Source organism: Nicotiana tabacum, chromosome 7, assembly GCF_000715075.1.
Source record: "Nicotiana tabacum cultivar K326 chromosome 7, ASM71507v2, whole genome shotgun sequence".
NCBI classification, from domain to species: Eukaryota; Viridiplantae; Streptophyta; class Magnoliopsida; order Solanales; family Solanaceae; genus Nicotiana; species Nicotiana tabacum.
The window spans coordinates 174,769,436-174,788,387 of NC_134086.1; the positions used below are offsets into that span (position 1 = coordinate 174,769,436).

At 33.1% G+C, this 18,952-nt stretch overlaps 1 protein-coding gene across 1 annotated transcript; it reads left to right on the forward strand.

Moving 5' to 3' along the window:
* The first annotated feature begins 8,755 nt into the window (after positions 1–8,755).
* LOC107781808 (chaperone protein dnaJ 10-like) lies at positions 8,756–14,991 on the forward strand. The gene is made up of 10 exons (XM_075218169.1): positions 8,756–9,205; positions 9,561–9,694; positions 10,492–10,551; positions 10,909–10,991; positions 11,373–11,535; positions 11,648–11,777; positions 13,155–13,313; positions 13,438–13,607; positions 14,236–14,316; positions 14,685–14,991. The coding sequence occupies exons 2-10, from the start codon at positions 9,608–9,610 to the stop codon at positions 14,766–14,768; spliced, it is 1,017 nt and encodes a 338-aa protein (XP_075074270.1). The 5' UTR covers positions 8,756–9,205; positions 9,561–9,607; the 3' UTR covers positions 14,769–14,991.
* The last annotated feature ends 3,961 nt before the right edge of the window (positions 14,992–18,952 follow it).

Here is an 18,952-nt window from a genome sequence, read left to right on the forward strand (position 1 = left end):
CAATTTACAAACTTTCTTCTCGTTTCCCGGAAGAACAAAACCTTCAGGTTGTTGCATATATATTTCTTCACTAAGGTTTCCATTTAAAAAGGTTGTTTTAACATCCATTTGATGTACGTAAAGATCATAGATAGAGGCCAAGGATAAAAAGACTCTAATGGATGTTATTCTTGCAACAGGAGCATATGTATCAAAATAGTCTATGCCTTCCTTTTGAGTGAAACCTTTTGCAACTAATCTTGCTTTGAAGGTTTGAACAGAACCATCTGTATTGTACTTTCTCCTAAAGACCCACTTACAACCTATAGGTTTTGATCCAAGAGGAAGATCAACCAAAACCCAAGTGTTATTGGATATAATTGAGTCCATTTCATCATTAATGACCTCTTTCCAAAAAGCAGCGTCTCTAGAAGACATTGCTTCTTGAAACGTCTTTGGGTCTTCTTCAACATTTAATACAATTGGAATTTGATTACAAACGTTTGTCCTATCTCCTTCAACAAGAAATACTATAGATTGTGAAGAAATAAAATCAGAACCAAGATGTTTTTCCTTTCTTATTCTTTGGCTTTTCCTTGGTTCTATATGCATATCATCACTTCTTTCCTTAGTTTTAATAATTTCAGAAAGCGACAATTTATTAGCATCAATACGTTTTCCATTTATTTCAGTCATTTCATCAACATTGTCATTTATAAATCTATTTTCAATAAATTCAACATGTATAGATTCTAGATCTAGCAGTCTATAAGTTTTGGAGTGTTGTGCATATCCTACAAAAACACTATTAATTCCTCTAAGACCCAATTTTGTTCTTTGATGGTCAGGTACTCTATAATAGGATATACACCCCCACACTTTAAAATAATTTAAATTTGGTTTTCTACCATTCCAAAGCTCATAAGGCGAAATATGCATACTTTACTCTATTTAAAATATAACATGCAGTTAGTAGTGCTTCACCCCATAAATTATGTGGCAGATGTGCATTAAGTAACATAGAATTAACCATATCCACCAAAGTTCTATTTTTTCTTTCCGCTAACCCATTTTGTTGAGAACTATAAGGGGCACTCATTTGATGTATTAGGCCATGCTCTTCACAGAACTTATTAAATTCGTTAGGAAAATATTCTCCACCTCTATCACTTCGAATAATTTTAATTTTCCTACTCCTTTGATTTTTCACAACAGACTTGTATTCTCTAAACTTTTGAAAAGCTTCGTCCTTAGTTCTAAGTAGGTAAACATATGTAAATCTAGAGAAGTCGTCTATAAAGGTAATAAAATATCTTTTGCCTCATCTAGTTAATTCTCCATTTAATTCACACAAGTCTGAATGTATTAAATCTAATAATTCTGTGGATCTTTCAACTTTACGAAATGGTTTCTTAGTCATCTTTGCTTGTATGCAAATTTCACATTTTATATGTTGAGTTTTACATGAGATATAACCATTTTTGGACATATAATTCAAGGAGCCAAAATTTAAATGTCCTAGTCTAGCATGCCATAAACAAGAATCAGACTCAACGATGTAAGCAGAAACATAATTTATTTCATTAATACTCAATTTGAACATGTCGTTACAGTTATAGCCTTTTCCAACAAAAACACCATTCTTAGACACTATTACATGATCAGACTCAATAACTATCTTGAAGCCTTTCTTTGACAATGATGACAACTAAAGTTCTTTCTCGTTTTAAAAGAAGACTTTTTGGAAACTTTCAGATGTTTGTTCCCACTTCCTGAATCATTCTGACTGACAAAATTGACTGCGGAACTCGAAGGCTGACTAATAGCATCACGAGCACGAGTCTCACTTTCAATTTGAATGTGAGTACGAAAATGTTCCACAATCATTTTATCCATAGAATGTAGGATTTTCTTTCTATAGTCATTCCAAGAGGAAGACAATTTCGAAAGAATAGCACCTATTTGAAGTGCATCAGGAATTTTAACTTCAAGATCACTTAGTTTTGATACTAAGATTTGCAGTTCATGAATCTGATCCATTATAGGCCTAGTATCAAATATTTTAAATTCAAAGTACTGCAGAGCCAGGAATTTGTCAATACCTTGTTTTTCATTCTGGTATGCAGTTTGTAGAGCAGTCCAAATCTCTCTTGGCGACTTCAGATTGCAGTAAAGATCATAGAGTCGATCTGTCAAAATATTCAGAATATGGCCGCGACACAACAGTTCATCATGTTCTCGTTTCTTCCTTTCTTCCTTGACTACGTCAGAATCTTCTGCTGTGGGCTCAGGCATCGGAGGCAAGGCAGAATCAAGAACATAGTAGATATTGGGAGCGGACAACAAGAATATCATCTTGTCTCTCCAACGGGTAAAGTTCGTTCCATCAAAGCGATCAAGTTTGATGAATTCCTTCGGATTCTCAACAACATACATCAATTTCTCCATAGCAGAATAACTCTTTAAGATTGTTAGAAAATAATAATCAAAATTGGCTTTGAGGCGTGAAAATCGACTGTCCTTAAAGAGTTATCGCCTGTATACTAATTTAAGGAAAATACAAAACGATTCTCTTCAGGATACAACAAAACCTGCAATAACACTTGTGATTTTCTATATCCACTTTATTGGAATTCATGTGTATTTATAGGCAACCAACAGACCCTTTCAGAAAAGATGTCTTGTTTCACAAACAGACACGACTATTTATTCGAATTTTGAATTTAAAATTCAAATAAATTTGATTTTTCTGTTAAAAATAATTAACTCTAGGATCTCGTGCTTGTTGAGTCAATCTCGTGCCTGTTGAGTCAGTTTCGTGCCTGTTAAGTCAGTCTTGTGCCTGTTGAGACAATCTCGTGCCTATTATGTGCTATTTCATAATGATCAGTTCTGAGGCTAACAAGCACGGTACGAGTAAGGTCGGTCCCGGGAGTATTTCACATGACAGGCACGGAACTACTTTCTTCCGATGTGGGAAGAATCCCACTTCCAACTTGCCAATAACAAACTATCTTACAGGGGCTAGATTGGACGAAAAGTATAACGGATTGTAGAAGTAAACAATAAATAATAGTAGAGGGGCAATTTTGGATCTTTTTCCTTTTATTAAAGATATTGTAGTGTTTTAGATTTTAAAATGAGAAGATGATCCCACAAAGCTTTAGGTGTTTTAGGTCAGAGATAGAAGAGTAAATTGGCTAATCGAAAAGAAAAAAGGTCGAGAATTACATTTATGAGAACTTGCAAGTAGGGGGATGGGGTCATTTCCTCTGGGTGAAAGGTATTTAATCATGTTTGTTTCTAATCAGAGTATATTTAGAAAAAGAAAATTGATAGTTCAATTAGTCAAATCAAAGTACACAAAAGATATGATGTATAATTTGTCATTGCACATGAATTTTTCATTTGAATCTATACCTTATCTCGTACAAGGCAACAAGAATCAGTTCGTTATAGTAAAATTTTCTTTACTTCTATACTTGTGATAAATAAAGTGATTGAATTGAATTATATAAGCATTTTTCCAATAGCCATTGTTCTATTTATTTTCAAGAGTCTGATTGTTAAGTACTTAAGAACCTTTTATCCAGCAAGAGTACTAATTTCTTTAAGATTTCTAAGTGAAGACGTTATTGTTCTGAAGTAAGGCTAACATCTTAAGAAAATTGACCAGACCCCAATCACTACTGCATTGTAGGAGTGAAAGATTTAGTTAACTTAGATTTTTTTATTTTTAGATATGAATCTGAGTGAGCGTACTCTCATAAACTGCAACAGAAGTGACTTTGTTGTGTTTTTCGTATCACATTTTGTTCAAGTTGCAATGTTTGGAGGGTGTCTTGTTTTTATGTGTTGTAAAAGATATTACAGACAACTTGTTGAAACACATCATAGTTACTGACATATAAAGGTTAGATGTTCTTGTTGGAAAGTTAATCCTATATAGACACAGTTTTTGAAGATATTGACGCTAAACCTTACTTAAAAAATTTCATGATCAGTCAGACTCATGTTTTTTCTTTTTCTTTTTGGTGTTTTCTTGGCATGTAGTGCCTTAAAGCATTAGAGGATTGAAACATCTGATCCAATGGATTACTAAAGTCAAAGTCGTAACTTTGAGGTATATCATAATTCGACATCACATGTATTAGTATAAATTATGTCGTTTGGAAAGAATTTGAATTTTGTTTGAATTAGAAAGGGTGAATAGAGACTTGAAGTGAAGGAGTTTATTTTTTAACATGCCATTCAACAGGCCAATATTCATAGAGAAAAACAAAGGAACACAACAAATACACTTGGAATATAGAAGCCTGTTCGAGCAGTAGGTGATCAGTGCCTACATGGGACTAAACATGTATTATTATTGTATATTGTGCACATGGGACTTCTTGATTTCTGCATCACCCTATATTTTATAACGTAGTATTCTGAGATGTCTTCATAGTGTTTCTTTAAGATCAATTTATTTTGTATAACAATAAACTAACTTTTATCAAATGTCTGTTCTTTTCTTTCTATGTAGAACAGTAAGCTGGCTTGGACAATGGTAATAGTCATGAATTATCATGCTTTGAGGTGTGTAGTTATGTGAATAGTCTGGTAATGCCAGTTTATTATTAAGCAGATTTCTCCCCTTAAATATATGCCCCCACAATTAATACTTTCATGTATTTGAACTTCTTAAACATTGTTGTACCCATCTGATATAGAGATACGAATTTTTCGCATTATTAGGAGATGACGAATGTTAAACCAGCCATGTATCAAAAAAGAAACCTATAGCTAAGGGGATAGCAAATGAGGATTCTAGTAGATACTAGCTTTAGCTGTTTAGTGTGTGTAAAGTATTATCATGATACATACGTTCGATGTTTTATTTAAGATCATTATTAGGACACATCTTTAAGAAATTTGCATTATTAGTTAATGTAGTACATAATATTTTTTTTTCCAGAAAGTTCATAGTAAGTGTGCGCATTTGAATTTTGTTTGGTTAGTTGATGTAGTGCATAAGCTCTTCATATTATAGCAATGATCTCAAAATAATTGCGATTATTGGATATATTTAAAAAAATTACAAGGGATGCTGCCAAAGTTACGCATAAAAAGTGTGCCTTAAAAGTTATCAAAGGCGACACTTTGAAAGTGTTGTTGTAACACTTGATAGCGTTACTGTATTGGTATGTGAAACTGTGGCTTTTGTACTTATAGGCCGCACCTTTGAAGCGTGACTTCTAAGCAACACTTGAAAAGCGTAGTCTTAGGAAAAAGGTTACGCTAGTTTAGGCCACCCTTAAAATGTGTTGCTTAAAGACAAAAAGTGTGGCCTTTGATCAAATGTCACACTATTGATAGTTTAGTGTGATGATCCGCCATGTCATCATGCTACATATGTGTCATTTGGCATATATTAATGCCATGTGGAAGCTTACATAAGAAGAAAGCTTACATAAGAAGAAGGCTAGCATTTGTAAGAAGATTCTAGAGAGGTATGGACATTTCCTTAGGAAGAACCTAGATCCTTATGAATTTGCTAGGAAAGTCCTTGGAATCTTCTAGGCTTGTAGAGAATTTTAGAAAAAGCCCTTATCTTGTAAATATCAAGGACTTGTGTAATAATTAATATTTATACACTAGCCTCTAGGAGACTAGTATATAAAGGGGGTCATTCATTTGTAATTCATCAAGCAAACAATTCAATTTCTCTCTATAACAAAGCTTCATTTAACAATTCTCTTGTGTTCTTTCTTCCATTCTCTTAGCGATCTTGAGTGTAATAAGGCCGACTTGACATAGCAAGAACGTGAGCAAATTGTGTAAGATCGTAAGCGAGTTATCAAGTGCCGCACGTGTACTTAGTTAACAACTAAGGATGTGACATTAAGCCACACTTTTTATGAGTGGTTAAAAGCCAAATCCCATAAATTTTGTGAAAATACCACATGCTATCCACTTTTCACTTTTCAGTTATCTAAATGCAAAATAATCATGGTTACTCCCTCCGTTCCAGTTTTTGTGAACCTATTTTCTTTTTGGTCCATTCCAAAAAGAATGACTCATTTATAAATTTGGAAACAATTTAGCTTAAACTTCCAATTCTACCCTTAATGAGAAGCTTTTACAACCACAAAAATACTCTAGGCCCCATTTTAACTTATTTAGGACCACAAATTTCAAAAATCTCCATTTTTTCTTAAACTTCATGCCTAGTCAAACAAGTTCATATAAATTGGAATAGAGGGAGTATATAGTTTCAAATTTCACAAATCTATCGTGGAGTTTCACTAGTAAATTTTAAAACTTTCGACCGTGACTTTTTTTAGGATTTTTACCTAGCTATACTATAATAGAAACCTATTTACTACCTTTATTTAGGTTCTTTGTTAATTACAAGTATATTTACTAGTTTTATACGAAATCATTAAAAAAGAGGAAATGCAACATACATTAAATATAGTGTATCAGTTACACATAATCCTCATACATTTAAAATTCTCTTCCTTTTCCAAAGAATTACAAAAACAGCTTCTCTCTTTCTTTAACAATTATCCAAATTTGTACTTACCCACCGTAAGAATTCTCCCTTACCCGCTGATGCTCCAAAATCTTTCTAATCCAAAAATCTCGCACACTCAATCCTCCTCCAAAGCTTTTGATATCCAATTTCTCTCTTTCAATTATCCATTGTTATCCCTCCCAAAATTGAAGATTCTTTCTTCTTCCAAAGCTTTTGATATCCAATTTCTCTCTTTCAATAATCAAAAATCTCAATACAGAAGAAATACAAAATTTTGCTTTACAATCATGTTGTGGGTAATTTGTGAATAAGATACTAATACAATTATAATACTATTATATTAAATTTTTAGTGTATAATTGTGATTGAAACTTGAGGAAAATGAAGATCATAATTGTATCACAGTTTTTCATAAATGTATCACGATTGTATTATAGTTGTGTGTGTATATATATACATATCATAATTGTTGTAGGAATTGTATTATAAATGTATGATAATTGTATATTCATTGTATATTGTTACGAGCAGTTGTGAATTCATGATGAATTTCATAATTTGGGTCACAAATATGATAATTGTATATTAATTTATTAGGATAGTATCATGTATTATTTTGGGTATTAATATACCGGATACAAGTTAGATACAATTTAAGTACAATTACGATACATTTATGTTTATGCATTGATGTATCTGATACAATTCAATTACAATTATAATACAGTTATCATACAATTTTTGAATATTTTTTAATAATATAAAGCTGTAGGCAATGGTGAAGAGAGAAGATGAAGATTCTGGACATAGATTAAGGGATTTTGATTCAAAGAAAAAAAGAGAGAGAAGAGGAGAAGAAAAAAAAGGGAAAAGATTTAATTGAATCCCTTAATTGAAGGCACTAATAATGGGATGGGGGCCTTTTAAGAAATATTGTATACAAAATGTAAGAAAAACATAAATACTTATTAAAAACTGCAAAATATAGAAAATATAGGTAAATAAGTTTCTAATATAGTATAGTTAGGTAAAAATCCCTTTTTTTTATTCAAGAGTCCTAAAATTTTCTGAATTGGGCCGACCTTTGGGCTATTAAGTTTTTTTCTTCATTTCATGATTGGAAGATGCTATTGCCCCACTGAGGAAATCCAATAAAAATTGGAGGATGCCATTATGTAGTCTTAAGAACTTGAAAAATTAAAAAATTGTCAGATTTATAAGTGGTCATTCAAAAATAGCCACAGTTCTAAAAGTCATCGAAATTTAGCTACTTTTCGTGTAAAGATAAATTTGAACAAAAACACGATTCAAAATCCGGAAAATACTCCAGTATATTATACTGGAGTTACAACAAAGTATACTGGAGTTTGGAGTTCCAGTATACTTTGTTGGAACTTCAGTATAATTATACTGGAGTGCCAGCAAAGTATACTGGAACTCTAGTATATTATACTGGAGCCAGCAAAGTATATCGGTCCAGTATAATATGCTGGAAGTTCATGCACAGGTGCACAAAACTCCAGTATATTATGCTGGACCGGTCTCTATTGCAGCAAAATAGTGACTATTTTTTAATAACTTGGCAAACACTGGCTATTTTTGAATGACCAGTTCGAAAACTGGCTAGACCGTGCTATTTTAACTATACATTATTGTTGCTCTAACGAATAATAGTTGAGAAAATATATAATTCTCTCTCTCTCTATATATATAATTATATAATATTTTTGCTAGTAATGTAATTAGTTTTGTCCGACCGGCTAAATATATAACTTGCTAACAATGTAATTAGTTTTGTCTGACCGGCTAAATATATAACTTGCTTGTTGTTATAACGTTATGTAGACGATTCATTTAAACATCAAAAATTATTTTAGTATTCAAAATAATTTCAGTAGTTAAGATGCTAATATTGAACATTTTTACCATACATTATTTATAGTTCTATTCTACCAAATGCCCTCTTTTTCATATTTGGGGAAGTTAAATATTTGTTGATCCGCCAAAATTTATTATAATGTACTAGCTAAATATAAAAAAATATGTATATTATATGTAAATATATTATAATATATATATATATATATATATATATATATATATATATATATATATATATATATATATATATATATATATATATATATATTTATCGGCCTGAAAAGTAGCTATCTTCTTCTCCTCCTTTTACGAATCTTTTCTTACACCACTATTTACGGAGTTAAAAACTCTCTTAAACAAAGAAGAAGTGTAAAACTAAAACACAACCAATTAGAGGGGGCTGGACCGTTTAATCATCAGAGGCCCACGCATTCTGCACGTGGTCGTCGGTCGTAGTTGCAGATCAAAGGCTCCGCCCCTACAACAAAGCTACGTTTTGCACAGATTTTTTAACGAATAAAAGTATTTTATTTTGTTGTAATCTAATCTGATACTAATAACAAGAATTTATGAGGCATCAATTTGGTTATTAGCAGAATCCGCGGTTAAGGTTTCTGTATTTATCAGAGAATTGGCGATTGGTTTACGCGCTTAAGCAACACAGCCACACATCTGAATGTTCGTACACAAAATATATTTGAAATATCATCAAGATTTATTGGATTCGTACAGCTCCAATTGATTAGACCCAATTCAATTCAACAATTTCTCATTTCTGCAAAATCAGTCCTTAGTTTGAGCCTTTTATCATATTGCAACATAGTGAGTTTCTCCTTTCCAATTTCATCTTCTTTCCTAATTTTTTCCCCATTTCATAATTCAATGTTCCGTTTGGTAACCCCTATTCTAAATTTTGTTTCTTTCAGTTTTTTTTCCTAACATGTGTATAATAATAGAGGAAACAAGATTCATCATAAGATTCTGGTGTTTTTTGGTATCTACAGCACATTTCATGTTTTGGTTTATGTCTTTATCATGTTACGGGGCTATAATATTTGGTGGCTGGTTGGATTTTTTATTGGATAGCTTGTGTTGTCTTGCGCTGCAAGCTGAGTACATCCTTATAGTTGTATCTAAATTAATAGTGTAATTGTTAGTAATTTGTTTCCTGGTCCAGGTTGAGTGATTTCAGGTTGCAGTCAATTGAACTGCATTTGATTAGCAATGGTGAAGGACACAGTGTACTATGACTTATTGGGGGTAGGAGTGAATGCAACTCCTGCTGAAATTAAGAAAGCTTACTACTTAAAGGTGATTTAGCTTTAGCTTATTACTCAAGGCGTTCTATTTCAATTTTGAGTATGCACTCGTACCATTTCTTGTAGATACATTTATATTTACTTGATAATTAGATGTGCATTTCTTTTAGTCATGTTAATATATATACTTTAAGTCTTGTGTTTGCTAGCTGTCTTCTAGGCATGTTAGAGATTTATATGCTAGTAAAATTTGTAGAGAACTTGTAGTTCTAGAGAAACTAAATATTATAATATTGGACTGAGACGGTCTTAAACGGAGTAACATGAACGGTGAGAATTCGGCCACAGATTAGCATTGTGGCACGGTTTTTGTTTTATGTGCATTTGTTTGGTCGGTTTATCACAATATTCTGTCATCTGAATTAGTTTGGACTTCTGCTGTCATAGAGCATGGAAATGCGATTCTAAAAGCAGCTCTTCTTAGTGTTTTACATTTTTATTCCCAACATGCCGTCTATATATTTGCCCAAAGGCGAAAGGATCATTTTCTTGAAATTCTAGGCTAGATTCACCAGAATACACTTGTGCATAACTAACTAGTTGTTAACCGCAATATATCAATGGCTACTTCTGAAAAGACAATTATTCTTAGCATATGTGTCTGCTTCCAAGACATTCTACACACCTCAAGTATGTTTTGTATAAAGGTCAGGGAATTCCCTGGAATGAGCTTAGAGCTATTTTTAGTGTACGCTTGCAAGGAACCTTAACTTAGCCTTGATAATTTTTTTTCAATCTGTAAGTTATCCTTGACATCTTCACTTGCACTAATATCTCGTTCTTTATTAGGCAAGGACTACACATCCAGACAAGAATCCTGGGGACCCACAAGCTGCTCGTAATTTCCAGGTACAGCCTTTAAGATCTGTTAGATCTTTTAATTTTGTTTTCAACTGAGGCACCTAGGTTAACAAACTCTTTTGGACACTTTGAATTGCCATGCTTTAAATTTCGTGGAAGCAACAATGCTGTAGAATTCTCATTCTATTAAGCTCCTACTATACAAGCTGATGTTGTCATCAGTCTATGTTTGATAGTTGAACAAAGCACTGCGCTTGAACATGTTTCAAACATCCTATGACTAAAAGTGTTTTTCAAATTAAGAGATGGAGAGAATGCTTGTATGAGTAGGAGTGGTGTCATAAAAACTTCTTTATAATTTCCTCTGCCACTCTCTCATTTTCTGCTTATTGTTAACTTTTGAAGGTTCTAGGAGAGGCTTATCAGGTGTTGAGTGATCCCGAGAAACGTGAAATTTATGACAAATATGGTAAAGAAGACATGCCGAAGTAAGTATGCAATAGGAAAACCTGAATTCATTTGTTTTAGCCCCTTTATTTAAAGCTACATCCGTTTGTTGTGAAGTATGCAGTAGGAAAACCTGAATTCATTTGTTTTAGCCCCTTTTATTTAAAGCTACATCCGTTTGTCGTGGCCCTCTTTGAATTGTCAAACTATTTTTGTTGTACTTCTTACTTAATCGTTTTCTGCAAAAATGAGTAAGAGTCTACTACTTGTGCCAGCAGTTAGTAAATTGACAATCGACAGTGATATTGTGGAATCAACATTGAGAAGATGATAGGGAAAATACTGATTTGTTTACTTGCGTATTTTAAGAATTCAGGCGGAGAAAACTATTTTATGTATTCACGTTGTCTCTCCTTGGTCAGGGATTTGATGCACCCTGCAGCTGTGTTTGGAATGCTGTTCGGAAGTGATGTATTTGTTGATTATGTTGGGGAACTTAGATTGGCTTCCATACAAGCTGTTGAAGAGGAAGAGGACGAAGTTGTTCCTGAGCTTCGTAGACAGAATATTCAAGAGAAATTGAAGGTATTCTTGTTTCAAGCAGTGTTCATAAATGGTCAATTTCAGAAATTGCAAAAGGAAAGGGTAGAATTGTTGTTCATTGCAGTTCATTGAAGTAATCCTCTTTCAACTTCAGAAATTGCAAAAGGAAAGGGTAGAGAAACTGACAACAATTCTAAAAGAACGTCTTCAGCCATATGTTGAAGGCCGAAAGGATGAGTTTTTAGAATGGGCAAAATCAGAAGCGCAACTTCTTGCTCAAGCTGGTTAGATTGTTTCACCTGCTTGTCCATTATTTGTTTCTTTAAAAGGTTAATCAATCAATTGTACCTATATACTGAACTAGTTGGCATCGGCTATATAAATCCACTATAAGTATTTTGCTCTTTTCGGGCCTATTGAATTCCGATAAATAATAATCTTTCATTTGAGACAGTTAGGGTTTTCTAGAGGTGGAGGTTCTCTAAATATCATACTAATCCCTGCATCAACATACAAACATCTAATCAAACTAAAAAAATTCCCCCCCCCCCCCCCCAAAAAAAAAAAACAAAAAAACAAACAAACAATGGAACTAATGTAAGTGTAACAACAACTAAGCCTTAATCCACACTATCAGTAACTGGTATGGTCTTGTGATTTTTCGCTTGTGTGTTCTGTTTTTAGCCAATTTCACAGAGAAGGTAGATCTTTTGAGGCAACTTCGTTCCATGTTATTTTAGTTTTGTCTCATTTCTCTCTCTCTCTCTGTTTTGGGGGAAATAGAGAAATCATCGAGAGTCAGTGACGCACAGCTCGAAACTCGGTGGATAATTGGCATGCCCCTCTACTCCCACCATGTGACTAACCCAGACATCACGTGTTGCTCTCTTACCGGGGCGTCATCCCTCGTTTAACACCTTCAATTATCATTATGTAGTTCATATTTCTTTCATCATCTGATACCATTAGGAATGGCTTTCCAATTTGTTTGAAAGTGGAATGATATAAAAATGTTTATACTCAAGTCCCCAACTCTCCCCTTCAATATAGAGATCCTAACAAAATTTTAAGATATCATCCGTGATGCTTTCAATATTCTCTTAGCCTTACCGTTGACCATAGAGGTCTGTTAGTTGAGTAATATCTCCTATTAGCATTTTCTATTCTCTTGAACCACACCTGCAGTTCACATCTTGTTACAACTGTTAGAACGGCAGTGACTATAACTTTCTCCTTTGATTCCTATCGAGTTATCCAAAAGCTTCTCTTCTGACTGTGCCCAAAGGCTTTCCCGGAAGGCTGCAAGTGCTGCCATCTTGTCCTGTGGCAGTGTTTTGTTACATTGCTTCCACTGCTTTTCAAATGCTTTGATTGGCTGGATTGGAAAGATTTAGAAGAGATCACCAATCAAAAAAGAAAAGGGAGAGATCATGAGATTTATCTGCTTTGACTTCTTTATTGTCTTTGGGATGTGACTATTAATTTTGCAGCCCTAGATCAGATGCTAGAGGCGATAATTGTTTGGGGATATAGGACCAGCTATTAACATTTGTCTTATTGATTTGATAACACGAGGTTGTCACGTTATATGTTGTGTCCATCAGATATTGAGGACCTTCAGTATCTGAAATGATATTTTCTTTATGTGGTCATCTTTTCAGCTTTTGGTGAGGCTATGCTGCATACTATTGGTTATATCTACACAAGGCAAGCTGCAAAAGAAATTGGGAATTTGAAAAGATTCATGAAGGTGCCATATTTGGCAGAATGGGTAAGGGACAAAGGACACCTAATAAAATCACAAGCAATGGCGGCTTCAGGTGATAAACATTGAACAGGCTTGCTCTTTCCAACTTCTGTTCCTAGTAACATTTAGCAGTAATTCCATCTCAAAAAAAAAAAAAAAAACATTTAGCAGTAACATGCTTTTTGGTTTATGTTTAGGGGCTGTGGCTTTACTTCAAATACAAGAGGAACAAAAGAGGTACCATGAGGAGAACAAAGTAGAGGATGCAATCAAAACAATGGAAGAAAAGAAGGATATCATGATCAAATCCCTTTGGCAAATCAATGTCGTGGATATTGAGTTGACTTTATCACGTGTTTGCCAAGCGGTAAGCACAACCAACTTTTCCGTATCCAACTCTGTTGGATCCTATTGTTGCTCGAATTACAACAACTACACCTCAACCTTAAGAAAATTGGGGGCCGACTATATATATCCTTATTAACCATGTTATTTCAAAAAAAAAAAAAAAATCCTCATTGACTATGTCGCTCTCTATTGAGTGCTCGAATTGCTGAAGGATATATTTATATGTGACTTGCCACAGTGTACAGATGCTGCTGTTCACATAAATTAGTGTTCACATAAAATTAATGCTGTACTCAAGTAGATCAACTCTAAATTGGAAGGGGTGAATCTAACCAAAAGATTAGACGATAAATTAATTTACTTAAGTAATATTTGTTATTGCAGTGTGTTAGCATGGTTTGTAACTCCAGTTGTTGCTTAAGTGTCCTTGTCTCGTTTGGGTTGTCCTGAGCATTTCACTTTCTACATTCTTACATCATCTTTGGGTCTTCTTTTGTTTTTTTTTGGGGGGGGGGGGGGTGTTTAAAGGAACCATCTTTTGGACTTTCTATATACTGAATGATCTCTAACTTATAGCACCAAATAGAATAATATTTACATATAAATGAGGAGCCTCTACATATTAATGAATTTTGTTTTTTGTGTAGGTCCTTAAAGAGCCCAATGTTCCTAGGGATGTTCTCAGGCTACGCGCTAGGGCTATGAAAAAGCTGGGGACAATTTTTCAGGTGAGTGTGGATCAAAGATGTTTTCTTGAACATTGCAGGACGACTGGATTGCTTTAAACTTTCTGTTCATAACTTGTATGCCTTCATCCCAGGAAAAAAAATCATTAGAATTTTCTTTAAAATGATCAAAATTGTAGTTTCCTTGTAATGGTTGTGGCCATTGAAAAAATCTTGATGAATGACCAATAATGACAGACAAAACTAAAAATCAATAACCATTTGGGTGATTGAAAAAATGGAACAGAAACCTTTGGTCATTTGTTGTTTCGGGATGATTGTTTCTTATCTTTCCTTCATCAACAAATATTTCCAATCAATTTTTGAGATTTTTTCATGGTAATGTGGACACTCTTCGTTTGCTCTCTCAGGGTGCAAAACCAATGTACAGAAGAGAGAGCAGTTTGCGCAGTGAAAACACAGACATGGTAGATGGTGGTACATCCTCGAAATGATGCTAATATTTTTCACTCTATTTTTTTTGTGTGTAGATACTTATAACAGTGTATCTGTGCTTGAGACTTGTTCAATTTGGTGCACATTTCTTGTTACTTTTTTGTATCCCCCTTGTTCTTCTTCGAATACCAGTCGATTCTTCTACAGCCAAATCTCAATTTGTGGAAAGTCTCGGATCAATTTTCATTTGGGTATATACAATATCTCTTAATTCTTCGTGAATATTTGGATTATTTCAGATCCCTATTTGCATTTCAATGAGTTGGTATGGTGAGATGGATATAAGTCCAATCATGCTGTAGTTAGTTGCTTGGCCTTAGTCTCAACTCTCAAGCTACATTTTCTTGAGTGCATATTTTGACCTTGTTGCACACTTCCTTTTTCTTTCTTTTTAACGTTAGATGTTCAATTTCTAGTACACTTTCTTGGTGGAAATTTTTTTAAAGAAATTTATGATGAGATGAGATCCCCGTAGTTGCATTATTTGTTGGTTACCTCTTTCTGATGATACCTCGGATCCAAAGATTTGATAAACCGAGTAATAAGTCAAAAAGCCAAACAAGCAAATAACAGACGAGACTAGTAGCCTGTTTGGCCAAGCTTCTTTTTGGTCAAAATTGAGGTGTTTGGCCAAGCTTTTGGAAGGAAAAAAAGTGTTTTTGAGGAGAAGCAGAAGCAGTTTTGGAAAAGCAGAAAAAAGTAGCTTCTCTCCAAAAACACTTTTTTGAGAAGCACTTTTGAGAAAAATACACTTAGAAGCAGTTTTTTAAAGCTTGGCCAAACACTAATTGCTGTTCAGAAGTGTTCTTCAAACTAATTAGCGAAACACAAACTGCTTTTCACCAAAAGTACTTTTGAGAAAAGCACTTTTAAAAAAAAAACACTTCTCAAAATAAGCTGATTTTTGTAGCTTGGCCAAACGGGTTATAGGTCTTCATGAATTGCTTTTGACTTTGTAGTACATAGAAATATTTTGGACCCCATTAACTTTTATAGTTGGATAAAGGGATAATATTTCTTGTTAAATTGTTAATTATTGTTAAAAGTCAAAGTTGCGCACTTATATTTAAAATTAAGAAAATGGAAAAGAAAAAGGTGAGGGTTGGAAGTGAGTGTTAGTGATGAGGTAGAGGGTGAGTTTCAAATGGTTACAAGCTGAAGAAGGGAGCAATTGATTTTCCTAATTTTAAAGTATAATTGACAGGAAAGTCTCATCAATTGACTGTAGCGTTAGGAGACCACTGTAATTTAAACGTAATATAAACGAAGGTAGGTCGAAATTGATGAAAATTTAAAGTACATTTTCGATAGATTGAATAAGTTTCGTGATACAAGAAATTTTGTAGAAAAATATTGTCTCGACAACTTAATTTATCCGTTAAACTGCTCAGGAATCTTCATGGGTCTTCTCCTCTTACAGAAGCTTATTATAATTTTTCGAGTTCTTAAATAATATTTTCTTTGGTCTCTGTTATTATATTATTAATTCTATAACTCGAATATGCTTGTATTTTAGGAAATTTAGCTGAAGTTAGTTCATTTAACGATGCCTATAATATAACAATCTAACTGTCATCTAGTTAGACCATTGAGCGCAGGGATAGTTATTGGAAGTTTAGAAGAGAGGAAAATTGGTTAATTTGAGAATAATGTACTCAACCTTTATGTTAGGGGTGGGGGTTCGGGCAGTTCAGATTGAATATGAAATTTTCGATTTGGATATACAGTTTTCAGATTAAATAATTGACAATTCAAATCCAATCCAAAAAAGCTTTGCTTGGATCGGATTTTTTAAATTTGATTTTGGATTAATCGGATTGAATATTTCGGATTTCAGTTTTGAGCCTATAAGTTTAAATGTTTCTTCTTCTTAAAAAATGAATATCTTTTCATGTTAAGTTACCTAAAAAGTTCTTCATTCTCACTGCTTCATCCAAATAAAGTATTCAAGTAATGCACACATTATCAAAAAAATACAATAAAGATATTAATAAGGCCAATTGGAAGTAGCAATAGTAAAACTATGTCCAAATATGAGATAATATCCAATGGACAAGATATTGGACTTATTACTACTGACATTATCAAGAAATTCGGATTTCGGTTTGTTATTTCGGATTTGCCCAAACTATGTCCACCCCTACTTTACATCTGTCCACACTATAGGCAAAAGGTCTTCGTTATTAAGGAGAAAATTTATATTTTAATCACATTTAAGTCTAATTCATTAACTCTCCTAGTTCTTTTATTATCCTCCTCAATTCATTGTTTAAGATTACGAAGACGTTACGTACTCTTTTCGTCTAATATATTTGTTAATATTTGAGTGCTTAACAAATAAAAAAAACTGACACATAAATTTAGCATGCATAAAGTACCAAAAGTACCTTTACACTTGTTTTGCATCCCATAGGACTTGAAAAAAAAAACATGTCGAAGTGGAAAAATTGTAGAGATCCTACGCCATTCTTTCTTAAATGAACCGGGTTTAAAAGAATGTTAAACAAATAAAACACGGAGCGTTTAAGTTAAATTAATGGAACAAAATTGTAAATTGGCTATTATATATATTGAACAGAGAATAATAGTTCCAAATTAATGGTGCTTGGAAAAATATCTGACTTTTTTTTCTCAGTGAGTGTCATTGTCCCAGCAATTTTAAAATGAAATTAATCTTTAAAAAGATTTAAGATTTAATTTTAAAATTGCCTAGACAATAATGTTCACTGAGCAAACTTAGATACTTCTCGAGCACCATTTATTTAGATTTATTATTCTGTACAATGAAATAGCCAATTGACAAGTTGCTAACCATGCAGGTAGGAGGAGCAAATAGCTTTGTTTGTCCCTTTTTCCCTACTTGGTGTTCGGTATTTGTTTTAGGATCTAATTAATCGAATTCGTGTTAGAAAGTCTCATTTTAAGAGTAAAGCGCTCCCTATCAAAGACGACTTTATATTCAGGACTTAAACTTGCAATTTTTAATTAAGGACGAATGAGTACTTACTACTTCACATAATTTTTGGTGGTTTGTTTTCCCTTTAAAATTTAAATTAACAAATCGAAAGAATTTATCTACCAATAATATGCTAATATCAAATTGATAAGGAGAGCATAGTGCTTAACTATATCAGCTTCCACCACTGTCCTTTCGAATTTCAATATGGCATTTGGTGGGTTGTCTTTGTCGTATTGGATAATTGAAAGCACTAATCCCCAAAAAGCTATTTTATGCTCAACTAATTTATCTGAAAAAGCTTTTTTTTAAAATATCTCTTAAACACACAGAATTAAGTCCCCCTATAAAGACCCCTACTATTCATCTATTCATCGAGCTTTGTGGTTACTACTATTTCAAGGTGGTTTAATTTCTTTCGCTCTCCCTCGTACTTGTACCAATCTAGTTAATAATAGACAAATTTACACATAATTCTAGCTTTTGATAAAGTACAGATAATTATTTTCACTACCTCAACTTAGAGTAATTGAATATTCTCTTTCTTATTTATATCCAAAAAGAAGCATGATCAAAGTCATTTCATATGTTTAAGCCTTGATAAATAAAGTTATATATATATATATATATATATATATATATACTGATGCAAGCAATCAGATATCCGATGATGAACTTGTTGAATTGCATACAAACTGTCCGAACAACAATGCTAAAAGAAAAAAGAATTGTGTATACGATATAGGGGTTGATAAGAAATATCGACATAGTTTGTAATATAGTGCTATAATGGTAAACAACTATTGCTCTAATACGACTAATTCTTTCAGGAAAAAAAATATTACGTAGTTTCTATTGGTAAAATCCTATTTTTTGTTTTCTTTTTTTCCCTCTAATTATTACTAATTCTTAACGAGAGGTGGAGCAGAGGAGGGTGTGCTGTGCAAAATCAAAATATAAAAATTGAGGGAAGATATTGTGGAGCTGGTCTTAAAGGCCAATGTGCAAAGAATGTTGAAATTAATTTACAATGTGAAATTTAACACTAAAAACAAAGTGGGATATGGTGAAACTTAATTAAGGGTCCATACTCCCTCTTGTGGAGTTAATTAAATGATGCATTAAACTATTAATCCACTAACTCTTTAGACTTATAGCGTCCCAACAAAAGAAAAGTGGTGTCTCTCACCTTTTTGATTTTAACAATTTTAAAATAAAAGCATAATA